General features: G+C 33.6%; 1 protein-coding gene across 2 annotated transcripts in view; it reads right to left on the bottom strand.

The window, feature by feature from the left end:
- Positions 1 to 18,816, bottom strand: part of LOC145286208 (coiled-coil domain-containing protein 174-like) — an 83,725-nt gene that overhangs the window by 14,373 nt on the left and 50,536 nt on the right. For both annotated transcript variants that reach the window (XM_080135010.1, XM_080135011.1), the window contains exons 3-6: positions 18,332 to 18,438; positions 10,208 to 10,269; positions 8,998 to 9,139; positions 5,502 to 5,603 (exon numbers count right to left, since the gene is read on the bottom strand). In XM_080135010.1, coding sequence (XP_079991136.1) covers positions 5,502 to 5,603; positions 8,998 to 9,139; positions 10,208 to 10,269; positions 18,332 to 18,438 — 413 coding nt within the window. The remainder of the gene's footprint in view (positions 1 to 5,501; positions 5,604 to 8,997; positions 9,140 to 10,207; positions 10,270 to 18,331; positions 18,439 to 18,816) is intronic.

Genomic DNA, 18,816 nt, shown 5'->3' with positions numbered 1-18,816 from the left:
TAATTTTACAAACTATGATTCTGCAAGATAAATTTTGCACCATGAATAATCTTTCAACCACTATAAGGTCATCTAAAGTCAATCCAGGAACAAAATTGAATGGGCAAATATTCTTAACCCATTCAATTTTGTTTCTGAATTGACCTGAGATGACTTTCTAGTGGTTGAAAGATCATTTGTTGTACAAAATTCATCTTGCAGAATCATAGTTTGTAAAATTGCCATTTAGATAAAATGAGGTGAACCATTCTTGTCATAGAAAATTTAAGAGATTCAGAGAGAAAAGAATATTATCCAATTGTGAATATTAATGTCCCAAGCAAAAATTAGCAGCATCAATCCAGTCAAAGACGCTTTGAATTGTGAAGAATTCCAGGTAAAAAATTAATCCAGTCAAGATCAGCAAGGGGTCCTCATCTCATATTAAGACAAAAAGCTATGACTGAAAAATTCAAAGAGATTAAGTATATTTTTATAAAACGTACCTGGTACCTGATTCATTCTTATCTATATAAATATAATCGTCCAAATCTTAATGATGATATTGCTTTGCTGCTATTGTTTGTAAAATTGTGAGCTCTATTAGTTTTATGAGTTTCCAGACTTTTTTGTACAGGCATTTAAAATTGTCATAGACTTTTGAAAATTCAGTATGTTATTGCTATACATCTTATGAGATGACTAACCAATTTTTATGATTTCAGGGTCACATGAACAGCTATAGAAGGAATTACAATACACCCTAAAGCCTGATTGTCACAGATGGTGAATTTCAAAATTGCAATCTGGATGTGAGAACACTAGAAGAACGATATGCAATAAAATTCTGCATTAAACTAGGAAAAAGTACCACAGAAACATATGGAATGCTTTAGACTGCTTTTGGACCATCTTGCATGAATCGAGCATCAGTTTTTAAGTGTCATAAGAGATACAAAGAAGAGAGGGAGTCTGTGAAGGATGATGAGAGGCATTCAGAACACTAGAATTGATTGGCCAAATAAAGAATTTCATGGATAAGAACCGTTATGTGTCTATAGAGACAATAAGTGCACAATTTGATGTCAGTGTGGAAACTGTACATATAATTATTCATAAGGAACTGAAGATGCAGAACTTTGTCCCAAGGGTGCTCAGTCTACAACTCCATCTTTGTCACAGACTATTTGACCAAGATGGGCATCAAGACAGTTTTTCATGCTCCCTATAGTCCAGATCTTGCTTCCAGTGACTTTTGGTTATTCCCTAGGCTCAAGGAAAATCTTAGAGGCAATTGAGGAGATAAAAGCTGCTTCCCTGTGACTTTTGGTTATTCCCAAGGGCCATTGACACGCTCATACAATGGAGCCTTCTAAAAGTTGTTAGAATGGTACAAGTGCATTGCAACCGGAGGAGATTACTTCGAAGGAGATTAGGGTTTCATGTGTGTATTATCAGTAAAAGTGTCTATACAAAAAAAGTCTGGAAACTTATTGAAGGCACCTCATACATTGACAAATCTGTAGTTCTATTTCTTGCCTGTAAACCTGAAAATCTGCCTTTGAATTGAAAGTCTATTCATGATATGTCATCTGGTGTATCACAGGAATCTGTTCCTGGTTCCTTGGATTCATTTTAAGCCTCAACATCTAACAACTGAAAACAGTCACAAAATGAATAACTACTTTTTTTATTTCCATATATCTAACATACACGGACAAGCAGACAAACTGAGAAAGCAGCACAGTTCCCATGACTATTAGAAACATGTTTTTCATGCTCAGAATTGCCGAAGCATAGGGTTGGCTGCCAAAACACTACATCCTTTAAAATCTTACATCCCCAATTTCACACTGCATTTTTTTTTTTGTTTTTTTATGCTTATATTCACCCCCAAACAAGACAAACTGCCACAGAGACGTAAGGAGCTACTGTGACTTAGGGATCATGCCTATAGGGGCACTCTAAATAGGGAGTTAAGCAGCGAGATATCTGTTCACATTATACTCAAATTTCTGCATGTTAGTACAGTTGGGGAAGCAGGATACAGGAAGGGAATTCCAAAGTTTAGCAGACTATTGGAAACATTTTTTCCATGTTCAGAATAGCTGAAGCATGGAACTGTCTGCCTCAGTTGTTAGCTGCCAAAACACAACATTCTTTAAAATCCTCATTTTTCCAAAAATTTCTTAAACTTACAACTGATGCCCCTCTGCCTCCACAGACACATTTTTTTTTTACATTTCTTACACTCATATTCCCCCCCAAACAAGGCAAATGGTTACCAAGACATAAGTGGCTATTATGCAATAGGAATCATGCTTACAAGATCTTGCATGTTTGTCTTTGTTCACAATTGAGGTGCTCCATGCCAGACAGGCGAAGATGCCAAAAACAGGTTTTGAGTAATCACTAGTGTTTGTTTCACTATATTATTTCAAGGGACAACTGAACTAGAGTGGCAAAGCAATATCGCTTGGCTGATCAGCTCAAAAGATAGAAAATGGAGGGGAGAATGGCGTATCATAGAAAAATGGATATTTGAGCCACTGGGTTCTCTGGCACGGAGTGCCTCAATTGATGATGTCATTCATTAAAAGTAGGTTGAAGATACGAGGAAGATCCTTTATGTGATAAATGCTGAAGTAATGAAATGATGATGTCATCTTTTAGAGCGCAAATGACTCATAAGTCGGTACTGAGTAATTTATGGATTAGTGACTGTATATACAAATTCAGATAAATCAAATCAAACTCTATGGATCTTGTTAGTCACCGTGCATACTGGATGACGTCTTCCACTAAAATGCTAAATAGTAAGTGATTTTCTAGTATTCATCTTGTGATTTTAATGACTTCAATGTCATTTTGATCCTGACATGCATGGAAATTGAATGCGACATCAGATGGGGAGACATAAGGAAAGTTTTAATAGGCAATATGTTCTGAGAATGTCAGAACAGCAACAAGAAAATGATCCAGACTCCTACCAACACTGTATATGAAGGGTTTTTTCTTCAAAGAGATGGTTTTCTTTATTCTTCGTGTTGTTACAAAACTTTAATTGTAGGTGTCTCCAAGCATGGAGGAACAGTCGACATGAAGCAAAATTGGACAATGTATTATATTTTGTGTTTCATTAAAAGAGTCTTATTATAGTGTTTGTCGTTGAGAGAGAGTCTTATTACAAGTGATGCTGTTGAGAGAGTTCTAGAGAGGGATGTTGTGAGAGAGAGATTGTTCGTTCCGTGTTCGTGTTATGAAGATTCATATATATTAAAAATGTTCTTTACTTAGACGTGTAGAAGAAGAAACTCTTAGGTTAATAGATGTGTTGCTATGTGAAGCTCTTAGTGTGAGGAGATAGTGTTCAGACATTGTGTAGACATGTCTTCAGACAGTCTTAGTGTAGATATGAGATGTAGATTCACATTGTGGATATGAGATGTGTATGTCACGACATTTTATAACACAGACATATAATACCAATTCACTTTACCTTTTTGTAAGAATCACAAACACAAAGATGAGCTTTTTCAAAACACATGATGGGTTTATTTCTTCACGACCGGCCGTGGTTTTCTCATCAAGAATTCAAAGCTTCACATATTAAGTTTAAAAGTGATCGTCTCGCTTCTAGACGTTCGAATTTCAAACTCCAGACTCTCTCTGAGTTTCTCACTGACTAACTCTAACTAACTAACTCTCACTTCCTATATTGAGACATCCATGCATGTCTGGCCACGTGAGCAAAATTCACGTGTTTCAACATGCGCGACTTTGTACGTTTCCGACATTATGATTTCCCAATAACCTATTTTTTCTTTGATGTTTTTACAAAGGAATTCAACCTACATATCTAATTTATTTAACCCATATTTTATTATCCACATTCTTTCTAACAATTGAATAGTTTATTTATTATTTATTTCATCAGAATTAACAATTTACTGGACATTCCATTTAAACCTATTGTTCTTTAAAACTTATATCCAAGGTTCGATTTCTGCTTTCTCTCATATTATTTTCATTTTAAGTAATCTCTCTATTTTTATACTTACATGACAAGGGGACAGCCCTTATCATGTAACAAATGTAGTTATGATCGTGACAGGCATGCAACAATAAGATATGTTAGGAACTCATCTATCCAATTGATTGTGAACTGTAAGAAATTGGGCATCCCCTGAGAGTGAAGATATCATGAGCATCATTTATGACAACATAAATGATAACAAAAGGATGACTTCATCCATTAAAGCAGAAAACATAGACCACCTCTGGATGGTGATTGTATATATATACTAAACTAGTGGGGGTACCCGGCATTGCCCGGGTGTGTCGAGGTGGTGTAGTAAGGAACCCCGGGAGGTGTTAAAAATAAAAAAATGGTAGTAGTGGACGGGAGTGGGGGATCAAACCAACAGTAGGCAGCCCAGGTAGAGAGCGGTGTTTAAAAAAAAAATTGGTAGTAGGCAAGCTCGAACCCGTAACGCAAAGGAGAAAAAGAAGGTTAAAAAAAAGTAATGCCTTAGCCGATGTATCCGTGGCGAAACCAGAAGTTGCAAGTGTTGGAATTAAGGCTAGTCAATCCAATGGAGACGATGGCTTGCGAAAATGTCAACAAAAAAAGCGACCCCTCCTTGTAGAAAACTGCCCAATTGAGGGTGAAGGAATTAATGTTTTGGACCAATTTTTCGATATTTGTTGTCCAAGACATCGAGCTTGAAAACGATACCGATCTTATCAGGATCTGTCACATCTGTCGAAAGTTTTTAGCAAACATACAAACATACATACATATAAACAGACGTTTGAGATTTATATAATAGATAAACTGTCGAGATTCATAATAATCTAGTTATGTTGCATAGGTGATGGACAACGCTGGAAAATATCAGATCCGAGTAAAACCAAAAGTAAATCAGATTGCTGACAAAGATGTCAACCTTATATTCTGATTGGAGAATTGAACTCATGAAACAATGAGAGAAAATATTTTAACTGGATTGGAATTGCTAATAGGCAAGACAATAAACAAACGGAATTTCAAATCGAAGGTCAAAATAATCGAACAACTAGATTCCGGTCAAGGAATGTGGGGTGACATAAATATAAGTCAAAATAAGGACAGTCAGACAGAAGAAAAAGAAGAGCCAACATATTTCTGCCATCACTGCCATATACCATTTCATAATGACCTAAATTCTCTCGCTTGTTATTATCACTGTAAAATAAATAAAACTTTGTTGATTTAACAAGTTGTTGTTTGATGACAAAAACCACGGTTATCAGAATGCATATACTATTTGCCCGTATTTTGTAAAAGTGCAAACCATAAAATATATAGACAAAAATATTAAAGTTATTATCAAACATGACTAATTGAACAATATGATTGTATATAATTACTGGCTGAAATTTTACAAATTTTTTTTCACACACTTTGTTCTTATCAAACTCACACCATTTATAAAAAGAGGAATATCACTTATAAGAATCTAAAAAAAAAAAAATGCAACCTGACAGGAAAAATTCCCAATTCTTTATCTCGTTTATGCATCGTCTGCAAATCTTTCTTCATGCACGTACGCGTCCGGCCAAGACTGTCTGTATATTCAACCCTGTAAAAAAAACAAAAAAACTTCATGATAAAGAAATATTATTTATTTTAAGAAAGGAAAAAAAAATCATAATTATTAAAAAACTTTCTATTCTGTCAAAAATTAAATAAATAAATAAAAATAAAATAAAAAGGTCTTGGTATTTAAAGTGTTGTGAGTGTCCTAGACTCTCGGGTGGGCAATGCCAAATATTTCATGCTTTCCCTTCATGTGGTATGATAAAAACAATTGATATCAGTCATGTTGCATACAATGAAATCACTTCTTATACACCCTCGCCAGGTCTTCCTTGATCCATGACGTTCCCTAATGCCTTCAATTTCCAAACATGTTACAGAATAGATGCAAGAGTCTGTTTTATCTCTCCCAGGATGATGTGACACAACAGTCAGAAAATTGGATTTGAAAAGCCAGTGACCGAGAGAAAGAACACTCTGGCCTGAAAAAAATGTCTGAGCAGCTCCGTTTCCAATAAACTAACTAACCTCTTATCAAAGAGTGAGAAGGTAAAGCCTGTGAGGGTAGACCTTCTAAAATTGCACAGAACCATACACCTCAGCCGACAGAGAACAAGCCACCTCAACAACGGCCTAGACTGGTAACATGAATTGGAACAAATACATTAAAGACATTGGAAAGGCTACTGCAAAAAAAGTCAGGCTCCCTCTACCATGCTAGAAAACTACTCACACCTGACAGCATCCTGTATTTCTACAAATCCATGATTTGCCCATGCATGGAGCATTGTTGCCAGCTTTAGGCTGGTGCATCTACCACTAGTGTTTTTCTTTTAGATAGGGTCCAAAAGAGTGTCCACACTGTCAACCGAGCTCCAGTCCCTATCCCATTGCCACAATGTTGCATCCCTGTGCCTGTTTTACAATTAATTTTATTGAATGTGTTCTAATGTTTGGTGTTATTAATTTATAAATTTATTGCTATATTTTCCTATATATCTGCAATAGTTTCCTTGTTATTAACAGTAACATATTAAAGTGATTTAATCAAAAAAAAAAAAAGAGATATTGTAAACGCTTTCTTAAAATACACTCATTAATTATCAAGAGAGATACTTTAAATAAAATTAATATATTTTAGTTAGCTAGAAAAATATATCGATGAAACATAGGAGGTGACTGCTCTCTCTCTCTCTCTCTCTCTCTCTCTCTCTCTCTCTCTCTCTCTCTCTCTCTCTTACTGTTTTTAAAAACAAATTTAAAAAAATGTTACATTGTTCTCACTCCCATTTTCTTTACTCTCCCTTTTTCTCTATCACTCTCCTAACGAGGCAAAATTCTCTTTTTTATTGTTTTTAAAAGAGCCCCATACACACCATCACTCAGGCAAATTGATTTCTTCTTTTTTTTCATGCTTGGTCTTATTTCAAACAAAAATAAGTTTGTATCAAAATTACGAAAATCTTAATATTTATAAAAATAAATGTGAAAGATTTTGTTTTGAGTTTTTACAAGAAACTTATGAATAAAATGTTTAATATTCCAAATTTTGATTTCAAGTAACAAACATTGCAAAATGACAGTGAGTTGGCTGAGCCCACTAGTCATTAATAAAATTCAGTTTCAAACAAAAAACAAAAATTTTAATTTCAACATTTCATAAGATGCCCAACTTTTATCGAAAGCCGATTTTCTCTTAAATTCCTTCATTCAATTATTTTCTCAATTATCAAGATGCATACAATATTAATTATTCCCATAATGCACCTAGTCTTCAGTCTTTGTGATATTAAAAGTTTAAGTTATTAACATTAATTTTTTTAATTTCTTCTATGCAATTAAAGTGTTAAATAAATAGAAGATTTATTTGAAAACATCTAAAAAAAATTTTTTTTAATTAATGCAAATGAATTAAACTTTTAATATCAAATTCCTGAAGACAAAATGCATTACGAGAAGGGTTAATATTATGTATATCTTGATAATTTCATACTAAATATTTATTATTGTGTTTCACTGATTTGTTTGAAAAATCTTATACACTTATTCTTCAGTTTTTCCAATATATGAGGTGCCTTCAAAAAGTTTCCACACTTTTATGTACAGGCATTTAAAATTGTCATCGACTTTTGAAAATTCAGTATGTTATTGCTATACATCTTATGGGATGAGTAACCAATTTATATGATTTCATGTCCAAATGAATAGCTACAGAAGGAATTGGAATACAATTGTCACAACTGATGAATTTCAAAATGCAATCTGGACATGAGGACACTTTAGAAGAACGATATGCAATAAAATTCTGTTTTAAACTTGGAGAAAATGCCACAGAAATGTATGGAATGCTTCAGACTGCTTTTGGACCATCTTGCATAAATTGACATCAGTTTTTGAGTTACATAAGAGATTCAAGGAAGGCAAGGGGTCTTTGAGGGATAATGAGAGGTGTGAGAGGAGTAAGGTTGGTTAGTTGATTGTTTTGTTTTACGGCATATCAACCCTTTTCAGGTTATTTAATGCCGAATCTGGTGATTTTGAAGAACGATTTTTTAATATAGTGTATTTGTTTTTTAAGTTGTATTCTATTTAACCCATAGTTGGGACCCTAACAGGTACTACCACTCCAGATCAGAGTGGACCTGGGAGCAATTGCAATTAAAGGGTGGCTCTACACTCCCTAGGGCCTACAAGCTGGGGCCTCACCATCGGATATAGTTTAAGGTCATATCCAGGACCAGAGGAGTAAGGAAGTTAGAACACCAGAGTTGATTGGCCAAATAAAGAATTTCATAGATAGGGACCATTGTGTGTCTATAGAGAAAATAAGTGCACAGTTTGATGTCACTGTACACACAATCATTCGTGAGAAACTTAAGATACGGAAATTTGCACAAAGTTTGTCTCAAGGGTGCTCTAAGAAAATTAAAAAAAGACCTTATCCTGGGCATCAAGATAGTTCCTCACCCTCCCTATAGTCCAAACCTTGCTTCCTGTGACTTTTGGTTATTCCCTATTCTGAAAACCTTATAGGCTGTCGTTATGAGACAATTAAGAAGATGAAAGAGGCTGCGATGAGGGTCAATGACACGCTTACATAAGAGGACTTCCATGGAGCTATCCAGAAGTTGTTGGAATGGTGTAACAAGTGCATTGCAGCCGAAGGAGATTACTTTGAAGACGACTAGAGTTTCATATGTATACTATCAATAAAAGTGTCCACACAAAAAAGTCTGCAAACTTATTGAAGGCACTTTGTAACATGGATGTGTGTGAAAATTAATTGTTTGGTTTAGGAACATAAATAAGTCATGCCTTTGATTTTTGGCAAAAAAAAAAAATAAGTGGAGGGGGAGGGATGTCAATAAACAAAACAAAAAAGGTTACACGACTCCAGAGTAACACTGGTAGATTCGGCTCATAATTCATAAACTTACCATTCTTCATCTGGGTTATTTGGAGAATCTACAAATTCATCTTCACTTTCATCTGTTTTATCTTCTTTCTCCTTTTGTTCCTGGCGTTTATCGATGGCTTTCTTCTGGAAATCCACAAGGAACAATTGACTTCCATCTTCGTCTGTGATGAGAATAATGAAGAAAAATGCAATCAAAAGCGGGAAAAATGAATAAATGGTTTAATTTACTTTGTTTTTTATTTGGATTCAATTAAATTCAAAATATAATTTTGCAAAATTCACAAATGTAGATAAAACGTCTTACTTTTTACTTTCTATCAATCTATATACCTATAAAGTTGAGATTTTTTATACTCTCTCTGACATTGATATTAAAAGCCTACTTTTTCTATTTAAAAATTATGAAAACAAACTTCTTAATATACTCAGTCATGGCTTTGCGACCAATTTCATCAAGGTTAACAAATTTGCATATTCCTTTGCATTCGTTAATCAATTATTCATTATTTATGGTTTTCTTATTAGATGATTGGTTTCATTTAACTATTAGGCTTAATTCTTTTTATGCATAGTTTCTGCATTGTGCATAATTGCATAGAATTTAAGATGAAAACGTTTTCACATACAGACCTATATATATATATATATATATATATATATATATATATATATATATAAAAGAGATCTAGTCTGTGTGTGTGCAAAACGTCTCTACCAAACTCCTTTCTGAATATTTAGTCTACAGACTTGAAACTTGATATGTATGACATTTAAATCTCAGGGACACTTTAGATTTGGTTTTTAACCTGTAGAAGTAAGGGGTTAATATTGAAAAAAAAAGTTGATTCTGGCAGGAGTAAATCGACTTACTTCTGAGCATGCATACATATACATTTTTAGCTTGAAGTCATTTAATTTTTAACATTTTTTATTCATCTGGCCATAGCTCAGATGGTAACGATGAAGGTCGAAGTGCTAAATAACAACTACGGCTGGAGGGCTGAATGTTTTACTTTCGATTCGAGCCAAAATAATTTTTTTTAAAACTTTTGAAATCATTACTATATATATTGGGTACAATAAAAAGTCAATACAGAATTTGCTCTATAATAATAAATATGAAGTCTGCATGAATAAAAATATCATATTTAAACATATTTTGTGACCAGGTAATGCCAGGCAGCCTGTTCGTTTTTAGAATACAACTTCCTGTTATGGAATTAACTTACCAGGAATGTTAGCATCTTGGGTTATCTTTTCGTAAAGTTTACTTTTGGCTTCAAGCGTTCGTCTACAAAAAGAAAAGTTCAAGTGAGAAAAAAGGAAGAGCAGTTTTTGCTGTAATGAAAACAGAAATTTGGTCGTGCTCCATCCTCAAATGCTGGAATGGAAAAAGTAAGTGTGGGAAGCAGGAAGCATTTATTGGATGAATGAGAGAAATAAAATTTAATTGATGAGTTAAAAAAAAAAAGAAAAGTGAGTTACATTTTGATGGACTATTTCCTCTTTATGTAATTTTATTGAAGCATTATTATTATTATTACATCAGGCATCCCAAAAATTTGGTTTTGCAAAATTTGGTTAAATTCTGATAGCTTTATAGGCTATAAGTGTTTATAATCCCTATATATAATAAAAGAAGCACAGTTTTTCCCCTCTGGACTACAATATCGTAGGTTTACAACAACAGATGTCACATACAAATTTATTATTTTTACCCTATTAGCCATGACCTTATTTAACTATAGAACAACATTTTACACAGAATAATTTGTAATATTAAAACATTACATTTATTCCTAGGAGCAACATCATCATCATGCTCATAACCTACAGAGGAAGTAGTTGTAGTTGCAATTGCACCCCCTAATCCATAAGTCCTCTTACAACCCCATCCTTCACTGCGTGAATTTATTCTATTTCTTACTTTCCTGTGACTACGCCGACATTAACTGGCTACTGATTTGCTACACATCCCATACTCTTACCACTTTTTTCATCTACAGAAATAATGACGTCTCCCTACACTGGCTTCCGATTGGCTGGAATATAAGCATTACTACATTCTAGATTAACGGTATCAGCCTCAAAACCAAATGGTCACTTGCACTACAACATGACCACTTTTGATTAGATACATACAAAAAGAAACCTTCTGGCTTCTTACTTATCTCATTAAACACACCGAGAATGCAACACATATGTATTTACATTTAAAAAAAGGTTGCTGTGTGTGTCTCATTAACCTAATAGGCCGCATAAACTTCCGCATGCTTCTACTTGTGTTTACACACACACGTGCATTTTTTTTTTGTTTATGTACATATACACGTGTGCATGCGCATTTTTTAAAATGTTAATTTCATTTATTTCCAAATTGTTTAAACCAATAAATTTTCTTTAACTTAAACAAATTTAGTACCTTCTGAACGCTTGTGCTTCTGTTTATGTGTGTGTGTGTGTGAGTGAATTTGTTTTTGTTTATGTACATAAATACATGTGCATGCGTGTTTCTTTCTGTTTAATATTAATTACATTTATTTCCAAATTGTCCAAACAAAAACATTTTCTTTAACTTAAATAAATTTAGTTCATTTCCTTTCAATTTTGTGTGTGTGTGTGTGTGTGTGTATTTTATTTTTATTGAAATACTTTTTTTTGTTCATTGTGTATTTTAAAAAATTTATTTTCTTAAAAAAACTCAACATGCCCTAAAAAATAAAAGAAAACAAACTTTGTTCTTTGAGTATTTTATTAAAGTTTATTTTTACAAATATTGAGTATTTTCTTACAATTTGTTCTAAATTTTGCTATAAAAACTTTAATTTATTGTAATAATAATATTTAAACCAAATGCTTTAGTTGTGATAAATCAAAACTGGTGAATGGTACGTAAAAAAAATCAACGTGCATGAAAAAATGAAAGAAAACAAACTTAACAATTCAATAAAAAAATAATATTGTAAAACGCACAAAAAGATTAAAGAAAATTAACTAAATTTATTTCAGTTAAAGAAAAACTATTTAAGTAAAAAAAATAACAGTAAATAAAACAGACGAAACTGTTTGCGTCTGCGCACTTCTATCGCAAGGGAGCGTCGTTATGCAAAACATGCATGTGTGCAGGGTTCACTTTCCTGCTTTCTTACAATATTTTTTTAAAGTACACACGAATTCATTCATAATTGTGAAATTATTTAAAATTGCAGAAATACAGCACAAACACAATCGAAAAATTATTCAAACTGTCCTTTAGAATATAAATATGTCAAATGAAATTTGGTTCCATTTTAAATTCGGTACATTTTTGTATTACATCCAACTCATCATTCACATTCGACATGTCAACTTTTATAGGTTTTGGGGTATGCTGACAAGGTGGGAAGTGTCTATTCAGAAAGTCCTTCTTGTGGGGAAGTTGGGGGTGTCTATTCTGAAAGCCGATCTTAACATGGGGAAGTTCTGCTGTTTATTCATTGTACGCATACCCGAAAACCTATAAAAGTCGACATTTCAAATGTGAACGGTGAGCTGGACTTATGTAAAAAAAAAAATACAAAGAAAGTATACCAAATTGACGCTTTTTGTTTGAAAATTAAATTATTTCGTTTTAATCCATAACAAGCGACAATTAGAAAACATTTACACAAATAAACAAAAAAAATTCTCAAATCACGGATATTATATTTTTCCACAATTACTAATTTTATTTTATTATATCATAACCTTTAGGATATAATTTGTTATATTCATGATTTCATCCCCTCCTTATTTTTTTCTTGAATCCTTGAAACGGTTTAACAATTCAAAATAACATCTTGACATTTTTTATACCTTAAATTGTGTTTTCTCCCAGTGTTATTTTTTTCTTTACTTTTTTTTGTAAGGAAACATTGAAGACAAGTTTGGCATTTTACATTTTAATTTTATACTTGTGTTTGCTATTGTCACAATTTATAGTTAAATGTACATGTTAAATTGTTAAATCATGTTTCATGTTACATTAGATATTGCTTAGCTAAAATCCGGTAACGAGTTTCAATACCCAAAAGGCGAGCACACAAATTGAAACAATGGTTCTTGATGACACGCACATGAAAAGGCACTGATTTATTTATTTGATACTTGTATTTGGAACCGGACGTTCAAAATCTGAAATAACAATAAAATGTTCTGATTTCTGTTTGTTTGTGACAACGTTTTATTTTTAAAATAAAAGAAATTATTATTTATTTTAAAATCTTAACTTATATTATTCAATTGTTTACTTGTGAATCACCCGCTTTATTCCCTTTTGCTCAATATAGGGTTACAAAGAATTCATAATAAACAATAATCATGAAAGAAGGAAGGAAGAGAGAGAGAGAGAGAGATTTGACATCATTTCATTCACGCGTTTAGGTAGAAATACTGTTATCTCATACACCCAATTGTTGCACTTTCACTATGGCCCAATTGATTAAGAGGTTTCTTTGTTTTTCCTACATCTCATTTTCCTTCTGCCGTCATACGTTCATGCCTCGCTAATGCAGGTAATTTCTTTTATTCTTTTTATTTTATTTTATTTATTTTATTTTTTTTGTGCTTGAACCAGTAAGCTCTGCTATTTACATTTCTTTATAGGGGATTATTTACTTTTATAGATTTTTCTATCTGGATAACTCGCACGGAGATTAACTATTATTAAATGTTTCCTTCTTCATTTTGCCACACAAATACTTCATAAAGCCAAATACCATTGAAGTTTAAAACTATTTGTGTGTACTTTAATCTATTATAACTATTATCGAATTTTTGTTTTTTTATTTTTTAACCAGATAGATCACAAAGCTAAATAATTTCTTTTTATTATTACATACCTTACATTACAGGCTAATTTCTTGCTAATCACACCCACACTAACAAAATGGGGTGTCTATTACAAAAGCCGTTCTTAACATAGGTAGGTTGGGGGTGTCAATTCTGATTACCGTTCTTACCATGAGGAGGTTGGTGGTTGGACTACAACACCAACCGTACTTTAATTTTTTACATGGAGGGAGGGGATGCTACCACCGGACAATGCCATTTAACGGGTCCTGCTAGTTATTAATATTATTATTATTATTATTATTATTATTATTTGTAGTAGTAGTAGTAGTAGTAGTAGTAGTTAGGGAGGCACTCAAAATTGCCATCAATGGAATCATTGAAAAACTCACAATCCTTTCTGCAATCCAAATATATTTGTTACAATTAAACTTCAGTCTATGCCTGACTTGTCCACTAAGCGTTAATCAAATAGACTGTTTCACTGTATCACAGTTCTTCAGTGTGGCTAGACAGGTAAGTACATCTAGCTGAGATCAAAGCCTCTAAACATTCTGCTATGAATCACAAGCTGCAAGTAAACAAAATCTCAATATTTATATGAACACCGTCAATTGCTGAAGAGTGTTCCATTTGTTTTCCCAAAGAGCTTTTACATTCTCACTAATGGCAGTTGGTGATCTTACTTACCACAGTGCTCAATCTGAGAAGGGAAGGGCATACGCTACTAAAACCCGGTGGCTTTTGTCTCTGCATAATGGATGGATCATCCACAAACAGCAGAAAATTTTACTATGCGGAGTGATTGATCTATTATCTAATCAAAACACTGTTAATGTTGAGATTTGTGTCAGTATAGATTGCAATAAAAAAAATTGTGTATAGACAATAAAAATATTTTTGTTTTTAAAAGATTATAACGTTATAAACGTTTTAAAGTTAAAATCTATTTAGTATTATGCATGCAATTTGAAGAAAAAGATTTATTAAGTGAGTAAATATCATAAATAACAAAAAAAATCAAGATAAAAAAATTTAATAATTTTTAATGAAAATATTTGCATCTTAAACATGGTTTCAAAGGCTTTTGGTAGATTTCTTCAAAATTATATCACATTAATACCTTGATTATCGAATGCACTAAGATATTATCTTTTTAAATAAAACAATACATTGTATCTATATTTATGTACTGAGGTACAATTTAAAAAGGTGTGTGATGCCAAAAAATAATAAAATGAAAAGCAAAAAACAATATGCAAAATGCAAAGCAAGAAGAGAGAGAGAGAGAGAGAGGGAGAGAGAGAGAGAGAGAGAGAGAGAGAGAGGCTAGAATATACTGTCTTAGCCTTTTCTCCCTACCTCCTCCTAGCTCACTTTCATTAGTTGCTTATCCCTGTCTCCATGGTAAATTAGCTACAATTTTATTCTTTATTTTTTTTATTCATCTTTTTTGTTACATTAAGACTTAAATAGACGCAGCTGGTAGCACAACACATAGCTTTTCTATATCTCATTCTCTATTACAGATGGTTACATTTCTGACACATTTCCAAGACCAGCAAGATCAACATGCCTCACTTCTAGATCTATTTCTGACCACAGTTCCAGATGATAGAGTAACAAATGCCCACAGCCCACTCGAGAATGCTGATCACACTGTGATAATGGTAGAAATTGCCCTAAATTCTCGACCCAAAACTGAAGCTATTGTTCAAAACAAGGAGGTATTATGAAAAGGAAAGGAGATACCCCATGGGGAAATATCTTTTCTCTTCCAGCTGAACAGTGTGCAAATGAGACCACTGAATGGTTCAAAATGGCAACTGAAGCATGTTCTCATGCGGAAATTCTATAGCAAGCCCCACTCTCCCCAATGGTTTACTTCTATTTGTTCGGCTGCCATTGCTCAAAGGCAGCATGCGTATTGAAGATTTAACCGATATAAGTCCAGTTCAAACAGATAGAAATTTATAGAAGCTAGAAGTAATTGTAAAAGAGAAATAGTGACAGCTAATAGAGAATATACTGAAACCACCAGAAAACGCATTGAAGCACAGAAATTAGAAACCTATGATTTTTGGAAAATTTACAAGTGTAGTAAGTAAATAATGGGCAATCAACAATTCCCCCACTATCAAGCAATCATGAGGTTGTTTGCACGGCAACCAAGAAGGCTAACATGCTTGCCAGTCGGTTTGCCTCAAACTTCACATTGGACCCAGCAAACCACTCTCTCCCTGACTTTCCTTTGCAGACAGATGCCACACTAGATGATCTGAAAATCACCCCTTCCAAGGTGCGTGGTATCATAAAACATCTAGGCATCTCAAAAGCATGTGGACCCGACCTCATCTTTGTTGTGCTATTAAAAAAACGATCCACCAAGGTTGCTCCAGTTATCGCCAAATTTTACAACAAATGCCTTAACCAATCTTGCTTCTCTGATTGCTGGAAAACTGCTTCTGCGGTACCAGTTTTCAAGAATTCTGGTGAAAGAACTGACCCGATAAATCATTGCCCCATTAGCTTCCTCCTGCTTTTCACCAAAATATTTGAGTCCATAATTAATCAAGCTCTAGTCCATCATCTTACAGCTGATAAACTTCTGAACAAATAAAAATATGAATTTAGGCAAGCTCTTCAACAGCAGATATCCTAAATGTAATCTCTGAACAAATATGCCATTCACTGCACAAAGCAGGGGAAAGTAGAACAGTAGCTCTAGATATATCTAAGGCTTTTGACAGGGTATGGCACAATGATTTTCCCAGGAAAATCAGATCATATGGTATCACTGGATGAATACTTAACATAATTAAATCCTTCTTAAGTAAGAGAAGAATCCAGGTTGTCCTCGACAGTCATACATCCAAACAATATGATATAAATGCGAGAGTACCTCAGGGGTCTATCCTTGAACCTTTATTATTCCTAATATTCATAAATTACCTCCCTGATAAAATTGCCTCCGAGATGGATATATTTGCTGATGACACCATGCTATATAACAGGCATGAGGGAAAAACAAATGAACACATATCTAAGGAAATGGCAGAAACACTAGAGGAAGACCTCCAATCTGTAGTGGAATGGGGACAAAAATGGATGGTAACATTCAATGCTGCCAAGACTAAGCTTGTTTTCTTTAATAATTACAAGAAACCTTCTCTACCACCAATAGCAATGGCCAAAGACATTATCTGAAATTCCTCGGCCTAACATTCACAAGGAACATGAGTTGGAACAGATACATTGCAAGCTTTGCTAAGGCCACTGCGAAGAAGGTGGGCTCTCTCTATCGTGCTAGAAAGCTACTTACGTCTGAAAGTATCCTGTACCTCTATAAGGCCATCATTCGCCCATGTAAGGAGTATTGTTGTCACATTTGGGCTGGTGCATTTGGTACTAGTCTCTCACTACTGGACAGGTTCAAAAGAGAGTCACCAAAACTGTCACCTAAGCTTCAGCCTCTGTCCCATCAATGAAATGTTGCATCTCTCTGCCTTTTCTACAAGTATGTTAATGGTGAATGCTCTGACGAACTACAAGCACTTGTACCCCCTCGACATAAATAAACCCGACAAACAGCTAAATCCCACCCCTTCACAGTAGAGATCCATAGGTGTAAGAAAGCCTTCTACTCCAATAGTTTCTTTCCCAGAACTGTTAGACTTTGGAACTCCCTCTCAGGATTCTGCTTTCCTAACTGTACTGACATGCAGAAGTTCAAGTGTAATGTGGACAGACATCTTGCTGCTCAACTCCCTTCATAACATCCCTGCAACTTATGTCCCTGATAGTAGCCGTCTACTTCAAAGTGGCATTGTGCCTTGTTTGGAGTGAAAATCGAATAAAAAGTTTGGTCAACGTTTTTAAATGTGTATAATCTTGCCCCTTTTTAATTACCATATTGTATGTATGTGTTGGCATGGTAGCCTTGTTTTTCTCTCTCCCTCCTTGCATGCATCCCATATGCTAGTACTCTTGTAGGTGGTGAGTATAATTCCAGTTTTTTATTGTTTTTATTTTTTTTTTTTTTTATTCAAATGAGAATAATTATTTTTTCGAGATATATTGACAGTCATGGAAGGAATTAAATTTGTATTTCAAGGTATTACTGTATATATATATATATATATATATATATATATATATATATATATGAGATTAGGTATGGTGATGTAAATCTCTTAAAAGTAGGATGCATTCTTTCCTAGCACAAGATGAATAATTGAATAATTTCTATAAGGAAGCAAAAATATGATGAAAAAATGCAATCAAATTTCAAAGATAACAAAAAGATCTGCAATGGTTATTAAAAAAAAGCAAAAAGTGTTGGAATTTTGAGGAGACTTGCTGTCATTCAAACTTCAGGGAACACAACTTGTTATTGTCAGTGAGCAATCACTGATAATGACTTGTGTGAAAACTCATAGTAAGTAAATAAGAATAATCATTTACATATTTATTTTGACTTATTTTTTTCAGTATTTCACAAATAAAAATTTTTTTAAATAAATAAAAAACTGTTACCAGCGAACCTTGATTTCTCATGCAGGTCTTCTTCTTCTTTTTTGGCAACCAAATCCTTCTGGGATCTTGCAGAAACGCCAGCATTCTTCCGATTAAAAATTGGTGTTTTATGGCACTAAAAGAGAGCAATAAAATGACATTTTTTTTTTTATTTTTAGAAGATAAAGAAAATTAAATTAAACTTTTTAAATTTCACACTTTTCATTTCTTTCTTTCTTCATGCTGCACAAATTTGCTTCAATATTTTTTTAACAAAATATGCACACACACACATCTCATCCTAAATGCTGCTATGTACAAGGGTTTGTCAGAAAAACCCGACATGAAAATACTTCACCCTGCAAGTAAACCCTGACCAAATATTCAAAATAACATAGTATTTGAAGCCCAAATACGATGCTTGCGATACAGCTATACATTGGCTTATACAAGGAATTGACGCACCTTCTTTCAGTGATTTTACCTCAAGTAACAGCACTAAACTGGATACGCC

The sequence above is a fragment of the Euprymna scolopes genome, chromosome 10 (assembly GCF_053919585.1).
Source record: "Euprymna scolopes isolate OS-2025 chromosome 10, ASM5391958v1, whole genome shotgun sequence".
Classification (NCBI taxonomy): Eukaryota; Metazoa; Mollusca; class Cephalopoda; order Sepiida; family Sepiolidae; genus Euprymna; species Euprymna scolopes.
The sequence above is the reverse complement of the archived record's forward strand: the minus strand, read 5'-3'. Positions and strand labels throughout refer to the sequence as shown.